The 22,061-nt window shown below is 39.8% G+C and overlaps 1 protein-coding gene across 1 annotated transcript in view; it reads right to left on the bottom strand.

Moving 5' to 3' along the window:
• Positions 1 to 22,061, bottom strand: part of SLC27A6 (solute carrier family 27 member 6) — a 58,389-nt gene that overhangs the window by 22,678 nt on the left and 13,650 nt on the right. The window contains exons 3-4 of the mRNA XM_060091904.1: positions 16,073 to 16,231; positions 14,653 to 14,777 (exon numbers count right to left, since the gene is read on the bottom strand). Of these exons, the coding sequence (XP_059947887.1) occupies positions 14,653 to 14,777; positions 16,073 to 16,231 (284 nt within the window). The remainder of the gene's footprint in view (positions 1 to 14,652; positions 14,778 to 16,072; positions 16,232 to 22,061) is intronic.

Raw genomic sequence — 22,061 nt, 5'->3', positions numbered from 1 at the left:
TGTAAAGCAGGTGTAGAGTTTCTTATATACATTGAACGTATTGGTAGGTGGGCAAAATACTGTTCACATGAGCCTTTTAAAAAATCCTACCCAGGTAGTGATGTTGTGAAGCTCTCTTGGTAACCCTGGAAGATGACTGGAAGCCAAGGGAAGGTATCAAGCAGAGCCTGAAGTAATAGCAACATTAACCCAGCATCAACTGGCACGATGGACTGGGAGGTTGGCAGGAGTCAGAGATAGCAGCTAAAGTGGTCCAGATAAAAGATGATTAGAGGAGGAACCCAGATTATGGTCAGGGAAATGGAAAAGGAGGGTCAGCAGAAAGACAAATGTATGGAAGAAAAAATCATCAAGATTGGCAAAGGGAGCCTTTAAACGTCGCCCTGGAGTATATGGAAATTGAGAGAAGGGTCTGAGGTTGCTAATTATATTTGGTTTTATATGCGTCCATTTTGAAGGTGATTTTTGAAATTAGTGATAAATCATCTAAAATACAACCAAATCTTCCTAATGCCCATCTATAATTTAAAGAATCTCCTCTCTGTCCATAAGTCTCCTGAAGGCTTCTTTAATTTTATTTTTTATTTTTTTATAAATTTATTTATTTATTTATTTAGGGCTGTGTTGGGTCTTCGTTACTGCATGGGGGCTTTCTCTAGTTGCAGAGACCGGGGGCTATCCTTTGTTGCAGTGTGTGGGTTTCTCACTGCGGTGTCTCCTCTTGTTGCGGAGCATGGGCTCTAGGCATACAGGCTTCAGTAGTTGTGGTGCGTGGGCTCAGTAGTTGTGGCGCATGGGCTTAGTTGCTCCGCAGCATGTGGGATCTTCCCGGACCAGGGCTCGAACCCATGTCTCCTGCATTGGCAGGCGGATTCTTAACCACTGTGTCACCAGGAGAGTCCCTGAAGGCTTCTTTAGAACAAATTCCTATTCCTTTCACTTCTTCCTGAGTTATGAAGTTACTAGCTAACTGTCACTGGATATCTAAGCTGTGTTGGGGACAGAATGAGAAGAGCATGCATAAATACAAGTACAATTAAATGAACTAATGAACACATAGCACCTTCATATGTACATATACAAGAGAAAGACACAGAGTGGCAGAGACTAAGACACAGAGAGACAGGGATGGAGAGTCTGAGAGTGCATGAGAGACAAAAAGACAGACAGAAAGCAGGAAAGGCAGAGAGTGAAAGTGAAAGAGAGAGAGAGTGAGAGAATATGAACAAAACAGAGAAAGGGACAGAGTGAAATAGGGATACACAGAAACACAGAAACAGAGTGACATATGCAGAGGCAGAGAGAGACCCACTGCATGTGAGAGAAACACAGAGACACTCAGAGAGCTGGACACACACACACACACACACACACACACACACAGATGCAAAGTGAGACACATTCACACAGCACAGAGATCCACAACACACACAGAGTGAAAGACAGTGACAAAGAAGCATGCACACAGAGGGATATTCTCTGTCACTCTCTCTCACACACACAAACACACACATACACACACACACAACAACAACAACAAAAAGATATAAACTAGACACATATACCGGAAGACAGAGAGGCACACACATAGAGACACACAGCTGCTCACAGAGACATCAGTATTGAGACACACGGAAAGAGATACATGCAAATAAAGAGACCTGCAAACAGAGTCCAAGAAAGGGGGAAAAGTAGAAATCCAAAGAGAGTGGGACGGGAACAAAAGACACGTCTGCAGCCGTATCAGAAGAAGCAAGGGAGTGAAATATGTCTGTGCCTCCATGACCAGGTTATTATATTATCTCATTTTAATCACCATGACAACCCCATGAAATAAGAAGCATTATCCCCATTTTGCACATGGGGATAATGAAGTTCAGGTCCAAAGTCATACACCAAATAAACAGAGACAGAATTTGAGCTCATCAAAGTGTAAGTGCTCTGTGGGCAGAGAGGGAGGGAAGGAACGAGGGGTGAGAGGAAAGAAGGAAAGAAGGTAAAAGAGGCGGAGGGAGAAAACCAGCTCAAAAACCCTTAACAGCCCCTGCTCTGTTTTTCCAAGCCTTCCCCCATGATTTCAGTAATAGGAAGCAATTGAAACCTGGGTTTGTAATTCAGCAGTAAGTGCTTAAATGTTTATACACTGGCACACACATAGAGTAAGCCATTTTACAGTACACAGAAAGGACTTATTTTATTGTCAGCCCTTTAAAATCCCATTTGAAATTTAAGAGAGTATTTGCTGAATGGGTCAGAGCTTTTAATGTAGAGACCCCAGGGTTATGGATTTCAGTAGACAGTCCCTCTGGCTTTCAGTACCACGCGTCACAGTGATGTGCGGATAGCAGTGAAGGAGTCACGTTACTTTGTACCAAGGCTCTTGTTTCTTCAAAACATCCTTTGAGAGCTGTTTTCCAGGAGTGTCTGTTGAGCTGCTATATTTGAGGCAGTGGTTGAACTACAGTTACCTCCTACCCAGTCACAGATTTATTCACTTGCCAAAATACGCAGGTCTCTAACAACGCCTCTTAGAAACAAAAACTCTTTCTTCCAGACCATGTGCTTAATCCTACTCAGTGAATCTATAACACACCCAGGCTGAAGAGCTTCTTTGTATGCTGAAAAGTGAAACTCTGGAAGCTCTGTTTCAATACAAGTAATTTTGTGTATCAACCCTGATTTCTCAGGAAACAAAGACGGTTGATAGATGGGGAGACAGAAGAGAAACATAAACTCAAAGTGGAAACAAAGGGACAAATCATTTCTGCCTTCAGCCCTGGATAACTAGCGGCTTAATGCACAAAACAAAAGTATGGTCTAATTCCTAAAGGATCATCTAAAACATATTAACAACATATGTTAGGGATTATGATTCTTCCATCATGATTCTATTTAACAGAAGACCTCTTTTTCCTAACACCCACTGATAATCACATACGCACATGTATCACACCCACACATCCCTGTAATAAGAAGAATAACTATACATTCCAACAGTTTGCTTCTTTCACGGACACTCTACTACTACACACTGGCAAAATATAGGCAGCAAGCCCAGTGGGTATCACAGAACAGGGACAAAGAAACCTTAAATGCAAACAGGATATGAGAGAATCCTGTTAACAAGAAAAGAGGCACAAAACAGCAGTTTCTTATATTGAAGCAGGATAGGCATGGTGGAGGGGAGAGGGCAGGGGACTCTTTTGAGAAAGGACATAAGAGGATTTAAAAGGAGAGGCCCCCAAGGCTAAGATAGCGTGGGCTCAGCTGCCCGAGCCTTGGTGTAGCTGTCTTTCCAGTCTGGTTACGGGCAGGCCACGGTTTCAGAGATGACAGTCATCCGTTCAATGAACCATTTTAAGTCACAAATAACAGCTAGAAAAGACCTCTGTGATTGCAAATGTTACAGCAGAAAGACGTACCACATAGTGGGCTTATTTCCACTTCATTTTCTAGAAATAAGAAGTAATTGAGATTACCATTTGCAGACCACTCACTCTGCACATGTGCTTTCTATCCTGGCAGCACTGGTGAGAACTGAAAATCGGAGGAAATCAATGCTTCAGACCAGAGGCATTGCACAGTTGCCTTGTAGAGAAAGACCAGCTCCAGGAGTCTGCGGGACTCACCTCTGACCCAAATGACTGTTTTCACTCACCTAAAAAAAGGCTGTGCAGATGTAAAGAGAGGATGATCTTCCCTGGAAACCCAGAAAGAGGTCACCTGAGCCACAACTACCACAAGTCACTAATGAACGGTCTGAAAAGTTCAGGGGCCCATTAAAAGTGCAGGGTCATTTCTGCTGTGAGCTGGAAGCAGCAATGGCCTGACACCCTTCACGCAATGATGCTGACTTTGATTTTTCCAAAGTCTCTCACTGGGCTCTGTCCTCCCCAGGCACTCTGACTTTCTCATTACAATTGAGTTTTCCTTTCAGGTCTGGACTAGGTAAAGATTGTGCTGGTCATGAACACATAGGTGTCCCAGCAACTGGTCTCATTACATTTCCTTCCCTCCTTCCTTCCTTCCTTCCTTCCTTCCTTCCTTCCTTCCTTCCTTCCTTCCTTCCTTCCTTCCTTCCTCCCTCCCTCCCTTTCTCTTTCTTTCTCTTTCTTTCCTTCCTTCCTTCCTTCCTTCCTTCCTTCCTTCCTTTCTTCCTTTCTTTCTTTCTTATTTTGCAGTACGCGGGCCGCTCACTGCTGTGGCCTCTCCCGTTGCGGACGCGCAGGCTCCGCGGACATGGCTCACGGGTCCAGACGCTCTGCGGCATGTGGGATCTTCCTGGATCGGGTCACGAACCCGTGTCCCCTGCATCGGCAGGTGGACTCTCAACCACTGCTCCACCAGGGAAGCCCTGTTACTTAATTTTTTTAAATTATTCAACAAATTTTTATTGAGCACTACTATGGCAGGCACCATTCTGAGTACTGAGGATATAACTAGAGATAAAAATGATAAACTCCCTGCTTTCCTGGAACTTATATATAGGGTGGGGAGATTAAGTGACAACAAATAAAAATTATCTATAAAATATGTAATGGGGTAATAAGTTCTATGAGGAAAATAGAGCAGGGAAAGAGGACTGAGAGACAAACACTGTAAGAAGGAGCTGACTCCATTCTTGATGTTTGACTGCTGCGAGCTTTCAAACCACCCCCAAACCCCTTTCCTCTTCTGCCCTGTATCTGGGCAAGCTCTTGAGAAAGCCCACGGTTCCTTCCTTTGGCAGCAACAGGAAATTCAAAGCGTGTGAGCAATCCTGCATGCACAAGGCCCCTCACCCTAGTGCTAGCCTCTTATCACAATAAAAGCTGAACCTGTCTCTTTCCCCTGCTTTCTCAAGCCAGTTTTTGACCTGCTTGGGCCCCTGCCCTACTCTCCCCAGAAAGCCCCATTATAGGAGTGATAAACCTGTTCATATTCTCTTACTGCATGTGTGGCATCGTCATCAGTCTCAACATTTGAACCAGATTTTGGGTACGGGGTCCACGGGAGTTGGGAAGGTGACTATACCAGACGTTTATAGAGGTTGTCGCCAGAGAAACATCTCCAAAACAGGAGGAGGAGGCATGCAAATATACGGGGGAACACTCAGTGGGAGGAAACTGAGAGTCCTGGTGCATTGAAGAAAAAGCGAGGAGGCCAGTGAGGCTGGGGTGGAGTAAACAAGTAGTCTGGTGGAGTGAGGGAGCAGATAGGGGAGGAGGTTCCAGCAGGGGAAGCAGATCACATAGAGCTATGTGGCCCGTGCCAAGGGAATCTGGATTTTCCTCCAAGTAAACTATCAGAAGGATTTGAGTAGTGAAGTAACATAATCTGACTTACATTTTAACAGAATCATTCCAATTGCTACGTAAGAATTGAAGTTAGGGGGGCAAAATGGAGTTAAGAGGAGGCATTGCTGGAATTTCAGGGGAGAAGTAGTGCTGATGGAGATGACAGCAGCAGGTCAGGTGGTAAGAGGAGGTTTGAGTCTGGATATATTTAAAGGTTGAAACTGCAGGATGTGCTCATGGACTGGACAGGAGGTGTGAGAAAAAGAGAAGTTGCAAGGGACATTCTAGAGTGTTTGTGACTGAGTACCTGGAAGAATGGAGTTGTCATTAACTGAGACAGTCAAGATGGAAGCAAGGAGTACATGCTGAGGCAGGAGGTGCTGACAAAGTTCACCACTTTTGAGAAGAGATGTCAATCAGATTTCTAAGTGGAGATGCCAAGTAGGAATCTAGACACACAAAAAGTTGACATCAAGGGAGAAGACAGGGCTACAGATATAAATTTGAGAGTTAAGTTGTAGATGGTATTTGCAGCTGGGAACATGTCCAGAGACAAAAGGGAAAAGCTTGATTGAGAGTCCTGGACACACTAACAATTAGAGGTCAGGAAGATTGAGGAAGATCCAGCAATGGAGACAATTTAAAGCTATAAACTGGCATTCCTGAACCTGGCTTATATGCGTCTAATGTAATGACAGGTACTGATAAATGCAGTTCTGAACCTGTCAGGCTGGAGGCTAGAACAATTTTGGCACATCTGCTATGATAACAAGACTGTCTTGTGAGGCCTCTTGGGAGAAGGCTGTCTCCTCTTCCAGAGAGCCCCCAGCATTACGGTCAATCTGTTTTCATTTGTATTTCAGTACTTAACTCATTAATCCTTATGTCAGCTCTGGATGTAATTGTTATTACTCTCATTTTATAGATGAGAAAACTGGGGTGGAGGCTGCTCAGAAAAGCAAAAATTTGTCCAAGATCACAGAGCTTGTAAGACAGGGGAGACAGGCTTGAACTTCAAGCTCCCGAACTCCAGGGGGCAAAGAAATTAAATGCTTTGCCTGATGTCACATGATGAATTAATGGAAAAGATGGAATTAAAACCCTTATCTTGGGCTTCCCTGGTGGCGCAGTGGTTGAGAGTCCGCCTGCCAGTGCAGGGTACACGGGTTTGTGCCCCGGTCCGGGAAGATCCCACATGCCGCAGAATGGCTGGGCCCGTGAGCCATGGCCATTGAACCTGCGCGTCCGGAGCCTGTGCTCCGCAACGGGAGAGGCCGCAACAGTGATAGGCCCGCGTACCGCAAAAAAAAACAAAAAAAAAAAACAAAAAAAAACCCCATATCTTTAAATTCATTGTTACTTTTTTTCATTGGGAATAAAATCATCTATTGGAAAATTCTAGTTGGTAATAATTTGCTAAAGATTCTTGTATTTGCTGGTAAGCCTTACCGGAAGGGCAAAGATCAACCATTTCTGACCTTGACTTCGTATGTCCGTAGCATGAGTATCAGGAACAGACAATTAAAGGAATAGGCAACGTGAAAAACAGCAAATAGATAGTAAAATAAATAATCTTGAAGGTAAATTTTAAAATGTTAAATCAGTCTGGAATGTAGGAAAACCTTACTAACGTACCACATTTACAGTAACAGCAGGATATATCCCAAGAGGAAACAGGTATAATATTTTCAGGGTTTCTTATTTTATTTTTATTTCTAATGTTTTTGTATGACAAGTGTAATATAAAATTGTTAATATTTGAACATTATTAAAAAGTTTTATTTTAAAATAATCATGATCTAAATTGACTTTTACAATCAATGCTGTATGATCTTTGTTAGTCAAAGGCCAATTATTTTTTAACACCACAAAAATTACTCTAACTTTATAATGACATTCATGGAAAACATTACCATGTTCTGCATAAAAATAAAATCCTTCCATTTGTATTGGCTTCCCAGTTTACATTTTTTCACATATATCTCAAAACCGGATGGTGAGAATCAAAGGCTGAATTAGGAGAGGTAGGTATTTTATATAAAGACGGGAACTATGGCTCAAAGAGAAGAGACCAGCAGAGTCATACAACAAGAGCTTGAAACTGAGCCTGTCTTTTGATTCCACAGCCAACACACTATCTGATGGCTTTCCACATAAAGCTAAATTTGTAGGGAAATTTAATAAATAAAGGATATATGTATTCTTAATGGAAATGACAGCAGGAAAGGTATAAGCAGATAGACAGAAAAAGATATGTATACTTTATACGTACCACTACCCATGAACTATGAATCATTAAGTATTAAATTAGCACTTATAAAAAGTATTTAATATATACGCAGTTCTAAAACTTTCCAAAACATTAATTCCCTCCTAATTCTACTAACATTTAGGTTGCTAATAGCTTTTTTTTTTATCTTACCCCGTCATATTTCCTTTTGTTTTTTCCTTCTGCCTTTATTTATTTATTTATTTATTTGGCTGCATTGGGTCTTTGTTGCTGCGCTCAGGCTTTCTCTAGCTGCAGCGTGCGGGGGCTGCTCTTTATTGCGGTGCGCGGGCTTCTCGTTGCAGTGGATTCTCTTGTGGCATAGGAACACGGGCTCTAGGCACGCAGGCTTCAGTAGTTGCAGCACGCAGGCTCAGTAGTTGTGGCACGCGGGCCCTAGAGCGCACGGGCTTCAGGAGCTGTGGTAAACAGGCTCAGTAGTTGTGGCTCACTGGCTCTAGAGCACAGGCTCACTAGTTGGGGCACACAGGCTTAGTTGTTCCATGGCACGTGGGATCTTACTGGACCAGGGAATGAACCTGTGTCCCCTGCATTGGCAGGCTGATCCTTAACCACTGCACCACCAGGGACGTCCCCTTCATCATTTATTAGTTGGAATTCTTCTGGTTCCTGTCCCGGGCATTTGTGTACCTGATCTTCTGAATGAAGTAGAATATAAGCCATGCTGAAGAAATAATCATCAAAATAATAAAGGATATTGACATGAAGACTAGAGAGCCATGGTTGAAGTTCTTTGGCAGCATTCGAGTTCCAACTGCTATTGTCATCTGTACAGAGATGTTTTTCTCCAGGTAACTCAAAATATCCTTACCTCTCAATTCTGTAATCATGACAGCAATAATATGTCAAGTGCCTGGATGAGTCATGGTGACTGGCTCCTCTTTGGATTTATTATTGTAGATAACCACAGCAACTGCATTGTGGAAGGCAGCCTGTGATATTTTCTCTTTAAAGGTGCAATTTCCCCTCTGCAGCAAGGCAATCCACTGTTTGGTGTTAGGAGGGACAAAAAACCATGTGTGAGGATCACAGCTCAGATGATCAGCAAAGTTCTGAAGGCCAGAAGTCTTAAATCAAGGTTGTTGGCAGGGCCATCTTCCCTCTGAACATCCTAGCGGAGAATCCTTGCTTGCCTCTTCCAGCTTCTGGTAGCTCCAGGTGACCTTGACTTGTGGCTGCATCACTCCAACCTCTGCCTCTCTCTTCACATGGCCTTCTCCTTTGTCATCCCTCATATTTCTATATTTGTAGTTTCTAAGCAGAAAAGAAAGTTCTGGTTCCTTGCCGACTTTTCTAAATGCTTTCATATTTAGTGTGAGAATAGTAAACACATCTTTGATTTATTTAAGAAAAACTGGGTTTTAAAAGAGAGTTGATTTTCTCAACCATGTGATAATATGCTTCAAATATTTGGGGAAAAGAAAAAATTTAAAAATATCTTTAAACGACTACGTCTTGGAGGTAAAATCAATTGTTGTGAGTGTTGTCGAGAAAACAATGGTAATGAAACTAAATCAGAACATCTTAATAACAACTAAAATTCACAATAGTTTTAAAACGGCATTCCTTAGAGGTTACTATGTGTGATGAAAATGTTTCCACAGCTCAATGCTTTGAGAAACTACATCTTTCATAAGACGTGAAATGGGGAAAACATAATGGTAAAACACTTGAAGTTATATAGAAACTAAGAAAATGAAAACACGATAAAAAGAACAAATGCTTTAAAAATATCTATTTTCAATTAGAAAAGAAAAGAATAAGTGGTAATGCCCTGAATCAGGGACAAGGTAATGCCAATGCACTTAGCCTGTAACTGTCTTCAGACCCATTCAAAACATAACTGGTAAAACAAATAAACAAGTTCAAGAGATTTAGGTTAAGTCAGCATCATTTAGTCTCCCCTATTGGAATTTTATTCTCTGGTACTGTTGCATTGTCTTTATCCTTACATCTTATCTAAATATAACAAGGACACCTCTTAAAGTTTGAAAGAAATGATAGACTTTCTTTGGAGAAAATAAAGTAGGTGTCCTTTCATGTTGAAGTCTGAAAAAATCTCACATCATTAATTTCAACATTTTCATTTTTTTACCTTCAAAAAACACTTAGGGGTTCACTGCAGGACTGTCTAAACATTACTAGTGACAAATTTAGTATAATCCATATGGAAGTTAATGAACAATATTTAATATTTAATTTAAAATATTTAATAAATATTTATCAAACATTCAGGTGTTTAAAAATTTCTCTCTTTTCATGATGGGAGTTGAGCATAATCTGTTTTGTCGAAGTTTTAATATACTTTCACTACAGTATCCAGAATCATAAGTATACATTCTGGCTCCCAATAAATATCTTAGATTTTAAGAAAATAGATAAAGAAACAGGATTTAATTAATAGAAAACATATATACAAATATATACTAAAGAATATAAGCTATGCCTTGAGAATGTCAAAACGTGGGTGTTCCACATTGAGAGCTATAGACAAACTAGTGTAAATGATAAACTATAATGTTAACTTGAAAAATAGGCATCATACTTATGCATTATAACATAGGTCTTTGCGAACTAGGTCCCAACCCTTGCACTCTTTGGGCTCCATATTCTTGCATCCAACTGCCTATTTTACTTCTTACCCTGGATGTCTAATTAACACACTAAACTTAACAGGTCCAAAAGAAATTTAATTTTCATTTCCCAAATCTCAGTTTTCCTTATCTCAGCAAATGGTTTGCAATTTGCCTAGACATTTGAACCAGAAACCTGGGACTCATCCTTGATTCTATCCATTTCTTCACTCTTCACTCCCTATTCTTGAACTAACAAGTCTTGTTACCTTTCCTTCAAAATAGATCCCAAATTGGTATAGTATTTTCCAGTTTGCCTTCATCTTTTTCCAAATACTCTGATGGGAACAAAATGAAATTTCTCCTCCAGGGTCTACTGAGCCCCATAAGATCTGGTCTATGGATGACCCAGCTCCTTCTCTTTAAACACTCAGGCTATGTCCTCTGTGGGCTGCTTCGTTTTCAGTTTATTCCATCCAGACTGCAGTCCCCCAGCTTTTCCATGGCTGGATCCCACCTGTCATAACGATTCCTCGGCTCACAGGTCAACATGTCAATGAAGTCTTCCCTGACCATTCAATCTATTATAATTAGCAATGCCCCACTCTCGCCACTCATTGGTCTCCATCACCTCAACTGGTTTTGTTTCTTCATAATATTTATCATTATCTGTAATCACTCTTCTTCATGTGTGTGCTGGCTTATTTTCTCTCTCCTCAAACCAGAGTGTAAGTTACGTGAGAAAAGGGGTCTTGTTTGTCTTCTGTGCCCCTGTCGAGTCAAACCTACAACATTACTTGCATGAACAAATGAGTGACATGATCTTATTCCTCGGTAACCTAGGTATGGCAGAGTTATTTAAAAAAGATAAACTGTGCAGCAAGAGTCCCCCAGAGGATCACTGATGCCTAGAGTTCCGCCACATTCCTCACCTATCAATATTAAATGCAGCATTAATATTAAGAAAATTTAAAGCTAGACCCAATCATAAAATGTATGATGGTCTCCAGTAATGTAGAAAATATGGAAGATTGGAAAGTGGGGAAAGAGCTGCCTTCCTAGTCTCAGGGGAAGAGGCTAATTACCCCAACACTCCATGACTAAGAGAAGCCAGTACCTCAGCTTTTTTTTTTTTTTTTTTTTAAGGACAGTGCTGCTGCCAGCAGTTTGAGGCACATCCAGTGTTTATGCGAAAGGAAATATTGTAACTGGAGTTTTTAAAAAGAGAAAAAAGATGGGGTTGGGTGGGGGGTGCTAAGTGCTTCCAGCCAGGGAAAACCAACCCTAGGATGTTTTTATACAACTATATACAAACACTCAACTCAGACTGTGGCTTCTGTCTGCAGGTAAATGTCCTTTGGAATATATTACTTACCTGAGATTGACAACAACTCTGGATATACTTAGGGAATATGTGGTTTTGCTTTCTTTTAATGATTTATATTAAATATCTATGGGGCTTCAAACCACGACTCATGAGACATGCAATTTAATGTCTTTGAGGGTGTGGACCATGTCACTTGTTCACTCTGTGGCCCTACTTGAACCCACTGCTATGTTGGCTGCACAGCAGACACTGACACTTCCTTTCAGGGGAAGTTCACTGAAAGGAATGAACACTGGACAGCAAGAAAGCAAGATCTCCTTGAAGGGATAAGATGTCATAACAAAATGACTTTCTCCCTTTCCCAATCTTTAATGCCAAGAACTGTTTGTACTCTTTCTGTGAGAAATCAACAAAGAGGATTAGGTAATACAACGCATCTCTGCTAAAAAAAATCATTCACTTTTCCTTTGGCAAATCTATATTTATTTCCCTCTCTCCTCCTCAACTTGTCTTCAGGTAAGTGGTTAGAGATTATTACACAAACACTAGTCTTCCCTCAAAGAACTTTAATTAAGAATTAGAATACTTAATAACTAAAAGCAACCAGGAGTTCTGCTTTCAATTCTCAGTTCTCTCAAATTCTCTGCAGCTACAGTATTTCCCCCAAATCAGTGCATTACAAATTCAGAGAGGTGAAAAGACTATTTCATTTCATTTAAAAAAGTCAAAGGAAAACACCTTGAAAAAAGACTTGTAGCAAATATGACAAACTGTTAATTCCTTTATTATATGAAACGAGAGCTCAAATGAATAAGCTAAAACATTATGTGCCAAAGAGATAAATGAGTAAAAGACTCAGAAGAGGTATTTTAAAAGGGAAATACAGCTAGAAAACTATCCCACCTTGCCAGTAATCTTAACAAAGAAATTAAAAATGTTTGTTTATAGTCTACAAAATTATAAATAAAATTAGAAATCTTTTCCTCATTTTTTAAAAAAAAATAGGACGTTCTTTGTTCAAACAGAATATCACTACGAAGCCCAAGCAAGTTGGGTTTCATCTACCATATTTGACAGGGTGGGCCATGGAAACTGGCTTTTCTCCCTGTTCTCCATCCTACAGGGACTTCTGAGGAAGCTTAAAAAGCATAACGTGTTTTAGGTGTTACCCACGTAAGTAAAATGTAAGTGTTATTGACTGACAACAACAACAACAAAAACAACTAGTGTCGGGCTTCCCTGGTGGTGCAGTGGTTGAGAGTCCGCCTGCCAATGCAGGGGACACGGGTTCGTGCCCCGGTCCGGGAAGATGCCACATGCTGCAGAGCGGCTGGGCCCGTGAGCCATGGCCGCTGAGCCTGCGCGTCCGGAGCCTGTGCTCCGCAGCAGGAGAGGCCACAACAGTGAGAGGCCCGTGTACCGCAAAACAACAACAACAACAACAACAACTAGTGTCTAGTTTTCCATGAAGGACACTGGAAGACCACTATTTTTAATACCACTCAGTATCAAAAAGAGACTGTGCAGTGGGCATACTCCCACATTGTCGATAAGATTCTAAATCACATCCACCACTCTGAACAGCAGTCTGGAAATATGCCATAAAAAAATCACCAAAATACCCATGTCCTTTGACTACCTTCACTTCTGAGGCCCTACACTGACTATATTCCATGAAGATACTAAGTACAGCATCGTTTAAGGTGGTAAAACTTTAGAAAAAAATTAGTGCATGAATCCAACCATTCAATAGATACTTACAGAGCAAATGATCTTGCAAAAGTTAATGGTGCTAATAAAGGATGAGAGGAAATAGAATGGCTGGGGGCACGGTCTAGAAAAGCCATGAAGAAGTTCATTAGGTAGTGCTTACTATGTTCTATACTGAAGGAGGGTTTCATTTTACTGGAGGGCATTAATTCCTTAAATTACATAGTCCAGATATCATATCATCAAAGAATACAATGAAGACTATAAGAGAAAATATGAAGCTTGTGGCATTATAATTATTCTACTGGGAATCCTCAGGTAAGACCACAACTCTGATATTGGCAAAATCTCCTGGAGGAAAATAAAGGTCAAAAAGCTAAAACACTTTTCTGGGACTCCTTGTCTTAGCTATGGATGTGGGGAATCTTCAGCTATTTGAAGTACTCCTGACCAAAAAAAGAAGAAAGATGGCTTCTCCCACAAGGAGGCAGGTCAGGAGTTAGATGGAAGGTCTCTCCATGGCAAACTCCAAGCTTAACTTTACAGGCATTTTGTAAATAAGATTATCCAGTTTCAGATTCTTCTCTGTGTTATCTCTCCTGTGTAATTCCATATCTTTAATAAAGTCTTATTTAAATGCCTCCAGTCTCGTCTCAGTTGTGCTGTGGGTAAAGAAAGGCAACCTCTGTCACCATCCTTCAAGGGGGCTGGTTTTGATTTGATTACAGGCTGAGAACCTTCCTTGTAGTCTCAAGAATGCTTAGACAATCAGACAGTGAAAAAATAAGCATCTCAAAATACAAATGAGACCAGGAAAAGGACAACAACTTCTGAGGGCAAAAAAGCAAACGAACTAATAAAGACAAGCTTTAGGCCAATGCAACTGTCTCTGCGGGTCTATTTTCAGAAGGGGGTAATTGATCAAAAGTTCATGGAAATGATTGCTTGAGGTGGTGGGGAGACAAGTGCAAATCAAAGCAAAGTTTCTTTTTAAGTTTACAGCAAAACCAAACAAAAAGATATTCTGATGTAATCACTTATTCAAAAGAAAATAAATAGAAAAATAAGTATAATCATTGTTATTAGTTTTTGTGTGTTATTTAAAGACCAGCATTTTAAAAATGATCTAATTCAACCCTTGGAATAACTGCTTTCTATAACCAGAAAATAATTTCATAATCAGATGCATGCTATGTTTACAGAAATTTTAATCCGTCTAAACATGAAGTGGACTGGATTGCGAGTCTGTCTTCTCCTGCCTCAATATAAAACACATTAGTACATTCCTGATATCCTCCTTCTATTTTCTCTGACTTGTTTTATACTTATTTTATCTTGGGGTTTTGCATACATCTTTGTAAGTCAGTTAAACTATGTTCTGGAAGAAAATGGAGTGTAAGCAAACAAAAATTATTTTCTCTCAATTATTTTTTCTTTCTGAAATTACTTTTTCTCTCTGACAACGATTAGTCTTACCTTAGGTTGTTTGCAAAGGTAGCGACAAAGTTCTCCAATGTACTGAAACACAGTCACATTATACTTTTTGCAGTCATTCCAAAATTGGCTTGCTGAAAATTTCTTCTTTAACACACAAGTAGCACCTACAAGAAAAGGTATAAAAAGGCAAAAGGGAAAAAAATTCAAGGGCAGAATTAACATAAAACACAAATGATTTTGCTCTGTCTAGAACACTTTTGCTCACTTTCAAGGCTTTTATAATCCATCAGTGGCCATTTATATCAAGCTCATTTGAAAACATTAATCTTACAGTCCAATAAGTCTTTTAAAAATATTCATGTTGTAATTTTATATTTTGACTGTAGATATACTTTTTGCAATATATGGGATGAAAGAAGCAATCAAAATATGTAGGAGAATTACAAGTATTAGAGCATGAATATAGAGAAGGTCATCCTTCTTCACAGAAACCAAGAATATTCATTTACTTTCAACGTTGAATATATACATAGTATTCATTTTAAAAAATTTTAAGCAGTCTCAATATAGTTTGAGATTGAGAGCTGGTAAGGTAGAGTTAGTATGAAAGCACCAACAAAAAGGTTCATTGATGACTGCTAATTTTAATAACCTAATTTTAATAATAATGTAAGTCATATGAATATGTTCCAAGGAAAATGCTAATGTCTTGACCCTCATCTTTATTTATTGTGGACATTGATCATATTTTAAATATACTATTCTATAAGATTACTTTATAGTATTTTAGACAAACATAAATAATGGTGAATTATCTCTGTATATTATTTCTGGGCTAACTAGTAACAGACACATAATCTCAGCATGGTTATGAATGGAATCTACTGAGTCACCAGCTCTACCAACTGACTTCTTGGGTATCTGGGGTACACTGTTTGCAAAGATAGCCGCAACAATTTCTCCTACGCCCTTACCTTTGCAGTGTGAATTTGCCACCCTTCCCTTCAAGAAGTGGGATCTCTTTCCCCACTCTTCAAATCCTGAATTTAAACTGGCTTGTGACTTGCTTTGATCAACAAAAGGCAGGTGAAATGATCCATGTTACTTCCGAGGAGGCTAAGACTTAAGAGCTACACAGCTTCTGAGTTCACCCTCTGGGAAGGCTCCTACCACCATTTAAGGACAGGGGCAGCAACCACTCAAGGGTGAGTGACCACATGGAGAGGGAAGCCCTGTCAACAGCCAGATCCAACCACAAGGCCAAATTACTGCTCTTTCCACTTCAGGCATACACTGAAATATGTGATGAAATTGTGTCCTTTTAATAAATATTTTTTATAATTGTATAACATGCACACGATCACTCTGAATTCTACTGATAGAGTTTTGAACTTTAATGAAGGCAAGTTCCAATTATTAGGCATTTTGAGAACTTATGAAACAGAAAATAAAAGCTTACCTAACTCAATACATCCACCAATTCCCAGGAGAGATCCTGCACTATGATACAGAGGAAGGGTTATATAAATGATGTCATTGGAAGTACAACCAAAAGCCCATAATCCAGCAGAACCCTTCAGAGCCTGCAGCTGACAAATTACAGCTGCTTTTGGGAGACCTAGAAAAGAAAGAAAGAAAGAAAGAAATAATAGAATAGATACTATGCTGGTATCAACTACAACAGCAGTTGAGACAAAAATACATCAAAATAGTCTATATCCTTGGTAAAAGGGGCCATACAAATGTCAGCTACAACTGTAATTAATCTCTAGAATCTTAGATCTACCCAGAAGGATTAAAACTATAAAATTACATAGAGTTTGAGATCTTGTAAGGTTCAAAGAGCCATATCTGTTATAAAGATGCCAAAAATATATCATTCTTTCTCTGGTTCAACATATTTACCGAATAAAGCCCAAGTTGTCATGGGTTTTTGGTGACAGCAGCACATGTAGCTATGAACCCCAGTCCACAGTGACTTCCAGACACTCACCAGGGTGAGCCTCAAGTCCGCCTTGCTGCTGCACCTGCTTTGATATTTTCTGACAGGCTTTGTGCTCCATTTCCATTAACTGGAAGATCTCATACACAAAATTGGCATGATCTTGCCTACCATCCTAACCAAAATTCATTTATTACATTTTTTCAAAAGAAGTTTCTGTGGCTTTTCCTGATAGGTTGGCATCTCACACCCTAAAAGAGTTTATGGTCATCCACATGCACAGGGAATCCCTCCAAAATTTCTTCTCAAAGCCATGTATAAAGATTTTGAGTGAGACTAGCATCCTTGATTCTTGATAATGCAATGCCTTTCTCTTCTTCATTGAGAGAATCAAATATTTATGCATTTTCTGCTTCCGAGAAGTTCCCACCTACTGTTCTTCAGTCAGCATATTTCCTACTTTCCATATTGTTCCTGACCTCATGGCAACCCAGCCTTAAAAATAACTTTTCAGTTGGAGGTATGTTGAAAAACAGAAGGATGCTTTATCTAGTTATTTTCCACCTGTGTGCTTATGTCACTCCTGTAAAGCACTTTAGTGAGCGAATTAGTCATGTTTTCGTTCCTAATTTGGTTAGCTTTAAGTGAATAATGATCTCATTAATTTATTATTAAATCATTCAAGGTACTCAGACTTTTTGATAAAGGAGACAACAGATAGGAGCTTATCCAACAAATGAAAGTGATCAAAGGTTCATAGAGTTTAAAGTTTTAAAGAAGGAAAGAAGAACCAACAGAATAAATGACGCTTGTTAAAACTGCAATTTAGAGTCCCTTCTTGGAAGAGTTAGAAAGCACATTAACATATTAAAGCTTTCGACAAGCCCAACAGTACAGAAATGTTACTATGTTTTCAATGATGTTTCTCAAGCTCATGTGGTCATAAAGCCCCTTTACAACTTTTATTTCCCTTCTTTGTAGACATGAAGGGACATGCTGTGCCACATGCTTGGAGAAATGCTACCTTAGATAGTCTCTGAAGTCCTTTGTTCTTCCAACCTTCTATGAATCCCTAGCATTGAAACTCTCCACATGTCCGCAGATGTGAGGAGACCACTGGGATAAGGTCCAGGCGTAAAGGTGGGAGTGAGGCTGTGTCCAGTGAATTGGGGATTAGCAGGAAGAAGGAGGAACAGATGGTATCAAGAGGAAAACCAATTTAGGGGCAGGGATGAAAAAATCTGGGGGATTCGGGGATAATTATGGAAAAAGGAAAGAATCCGTAAGATTAAGGAGAAGGAGAGACAAAAGTAAATAGAGATGTAGATGGTGATAGCAACTGGCCCCAGGCGCAGCGTGGAAGGCAGTTCTGTCTTTTTCCCCCTCCCACTACTTACCGGAGTGGTTGAAGGCAAGGCTGCCCTGTCCAGGCTTAAGTAGCCTTTCCTAGAGATCTTCAGGCACCTAACCAATTTCAGTGAGCAACAACAGAACTAGAAGTTGGCAGACTGAACACATACATAGGCCAAAAGAATGGGACTGGAGATGACAGCAACACAATTTTAGAAAGGCAGATGGGGACTTCCCTGGTGGTCCAGTGGGTAAGACTCTGCACTCCCAACGCAGGGGGCCCAGGTTCATCGGGGAACTAGATCCCACATGCATACCGCAACTAAGAATTCACATGCCACAACTAAGACCCGGCGCAGGGAGGGAGGGAGGGAGGGAAGGAAGGAAGGAAGGAAGGAAGGAAGGAAGGAAGGAAGGAAAAAACAGAAAGGCAGATGGACAACTGGTGACTGACACAGCAGACCCAAGAAGATGAAACCGAAGCTGAAGCCTTGAAGAAAGTTGGTTTGCTCCCACAGAACCCCAGCGAGGCTCAGAAACTTGATGACCAGGTACCCCCCAGAGTGGAGTATCAATATGGAACTATAAAGAGGGAGCTAATTGGGAGTTCTGTTTAAGAAGCAATTCCATCACAGTCATAGATAAGGGAATCATCCCTTGTTCATCAAGGTCTCACAGAATCTCCCAGGCCAAAGACACGTGAATGGTATAAAAACTGACCTCAATCCTTTCCTTACTCAGAGACATTCTAAGTCTGTTCCTGGGTCCATGGATATAGTATTTTGGTGAGCTTGGGCAAACAGGACTTCATAGTAGTAAAATGATTAGGAAAGATTCAATATAATCCAAAATGCTCCCTTATAACCTGCCTGAAAGGGCCTATGAGCAAACTCTACTGCCATCATTTAACTTTTCCAAGTCTCATTTCTTTACATCACTTCGTAACTTGCACCAACACCTTCATCGTTATCAACATTATAAGATTTTTATGTGAGAATCAAGTGATTTTTATGATAATAGGTGACATACTAATATTAATTCTCATGTTCATTACAATTATCATCACTTAATTCAGCTCTGGGTTTTGAGTTGCAAAACATCAGCTTATATTAGAGAGAGAGAACAAGAGAGATGCTTTTAATAAAAAATGTCAATTAAGTCTCTAACAAGGCTCAACGTGAGACAGGCTGGGAGCTGGCGCCTGGGATCCTTTACTGGAGTTGCTTCACCTTGAGCAACAGAATACAAAGAAACTATAAGGGACTAAAAATAACTGCATGCATGCACAGTTGAGGCAATTATGAACAATAAAATACAAAAAGGCCACAAATCAACTGCCATTTCTGAGGTGCCTGGAGCAAAAGCAGGGTACTGCACGTGATCCCTGCAGAAAGTACCACCAAGGGGGTGGGCAGAACACCTAAGCCACCCTCCAGCCCAACCCACCAATCCACCCCTACCCTCACCCCATTTAAGGAACCAGTCCCTCCTCAGGGAGTATGGGCACCTGTTACTTGTTTTCACTTCCTCATGCTGCAGCATGAGTCCCAATAAAGCCTAGCATTAATCCCTCATCTGACGTCTTATCAATTTCTATTGAGTAGAACTTAATCACTTTCTATTGATTAAAGAGTCCAAGGGCCCTAGTCAGTAAAAAATGTGATTTTGTTACATTCTTTGATAGCTTTGCATTTATAAAGCATGACATCTACTATATGCCTAATTCTGTATGTTGCTGTGCTCTGATCTCTACAAGACCCCATGTTGCTCAGAACTTTAAGCTAACAGGAGATTCTATCTGTAAAACTTTCCCTGTATAAGATCATTCACAATCCAAATTTGGAAGAATGTCAATAAATGCTTTTGATATTTTAAAATGCAAAAAATAAAATAAAATTACAGCCCCAGATTGCTTCCTCCACACTGGTATAAGATCTGATGTGTATTCTCTGGAAAAAGATGAGCCTCTGGAAACACCGGGAAGAAGAGAGGCTGAACAAGTAGGGAGAATAAGAGAAAGTCTGCATTCTTCTCCAGCTCCCTTTTTACACTTGACTAGTTTTCCCTTCAAGATTCTTATCTGAGGAATCTAAAGCACCCAGAAGTAAAAACTGACAGTCAAGAATCTCCCAACAAAATGTTGTGAACAATGAAACTAACCAGCCCACAATCCCACTCAATCACACAGAGCTTCTAGTTAGGATTTGGTTTGTTTTTGTGTATGTGTGTTTTGGTGGCTGCATTTTAAATATGCACAGCCAAAGGTCACCAGATATTTGAGGAAATCCTCTAGGGTAAAGAACAGAGACCAACATAAAACAAAAGATAAAAGGATGTCAGAGAAAACAGAGACAAGGTAGAGAGGAGAAATTTTCAAAAAATATTAACATTCTGAGAGCTTTGAGACAATGAAGTATCAATAATACAAAAATAACATGCTACAAAATTAGAAATATTAAGAGAACACAAGGGCTAAAAGATAACTCTCTCAAAAAGTAAATCAAGGGGTCCCATCAGTGAAAAACAGGTTTTTTTTTTTTTTTTTTGGCTGACTGTTAAAAGCTAAATTTTAGAAAGTCATCTCTTGTCAAAAGGTTTACACCTTCCCATCTTGATTTTAAAAGCATGTCAAACAATCCACATCAGATGCCATAAACGTGAACTGCAAGAGGAAATGGTACAATCTTAGTGAATGGGAATTGGAATCAAAAGGGTTTGCTGAAACAATCTAACCGGTGCCAGCAGAAAGGATCCAGGGACATCAAGTCCCCGTGTGTTTAAAGGTTCTATGAACTCGTGGTGACCTTGTTCCAGCTGCTTGGCACACTGCCTTAAAAGACAGGAGACCCATTTTACGCCAGGCACTTTGCCCGGATGAGAGGTCTAAAAGAGCCCAGTCCTACAGGAATAAAGATGCAGATGTAGAGAATGGACTTGAGGACACAGGGAGGGGGAAGGGTAAGCTGGGACGAAGTGAGAGAGTGGCATGGACATATATACACCACCAAATGTAAAACAGATAGCTAGTGGGAAGCAGCTGCATATAGCACAGGGAGATCAGCTGGGTGCTTTGTGACCACATAGAGGGGTGGGGTAGGGAGGGTGGGAGGGAGACGCAAGAGGGAGGGGATATGGGGATATATGTGTATGTATAGCTGATTCACTTTGTTATAAAGCAGAAACTAACACATCATTGTAAAGCAATTATACTCCAATAAAGATGTTAAATAAATAAATAAATAAATAAATTTTTTTAAAAAAGGGTTTGCTGTCCTTCCTAGAATGCTCTAAAATGTCAAAGCAGTTGCTTGTGTTTAACTGTGAACAAATAAAAATTTATTATTTTGCATTTAAAAAAAAGTAAATCAAAAGGTAAGAGAAGGAAAATAGGATATAAAAGATTAGAAAATTAATAACTCAGTGCAAGGAGGCCAATCTTTAAAAAGTTAGAGTTCCAAAGATAAAAGATCAAACAAGCAAACAAATATAATAGAAGGAGGGAATGGGCAGAAAGAATAGAAATAAAGAAGGAAAAAGAAGAATATGTAGACACCTTTAAAAAAAATTTTCAAGTACCTAGACTTGCAATACATGGGTTTCTAGATTTAAAAGGCTTACAAATTTACCAGCAAAATTAATAAGTAAGACTAGTTCCAGTACAAATAATCATGATATCATAGACTACTGAAGGCTAATAAAAGATTCTAAAAATCCCAAAAAAGAAAGAAAGAAAAACAATACTGGTTTGCAAGTAAAGGATTAGAAATCAGAAAGAAAAAGACTTCTCAATATGTGTACTGGAAGACAGAAGATAAAAAAGCAATGCCTTCAAACCCCTGCATCAATATCATTTTCTAATCTAGAATTCTATACAAACAAGTGTAAGGGTAGAAAAAGACACTCTCAGGCATATAAGGACTTAAAACGTACCTGCTAAATACTCTTTATCAAGCAGCTAATGAAAGCAGTGCAGTGATAAAATGAAAAGCAAACTAAGGAAATGAATTTAGAATCTAAGAATCAGGGGATCAGAAAAAAAGAAAAGAGTTGAAGGGAATTCTCAGGGTGATGGTGAGGAATGAACCCAGGACAGTAAGAGAACAACAGGTCAAGACTGGAATCATAGGGAGGAAAGCTCTGGGAAAGATGCAGCCAA

The sequence above is a fragment of the Mesoplodon densirostris genome, chromosome 3 (assembly GCF_025265405.1).
Source record: "Mesoplodon densirostris isolate mMesDen1 chromosome 3, mMesDen1 primary haplotype, whole genome shotgun sequence".
In the NCBI taxonomy this organism is placed as follows: Eukaryota; Metazoa; Chordata; class Mammalia; order Artiodactyla; family Ziphiidae; genus Mesoplodon; species Mesoplodon densirostris.
This window is presented reverse-complemented; position numbering and strand designations above follow the sequence as displayed.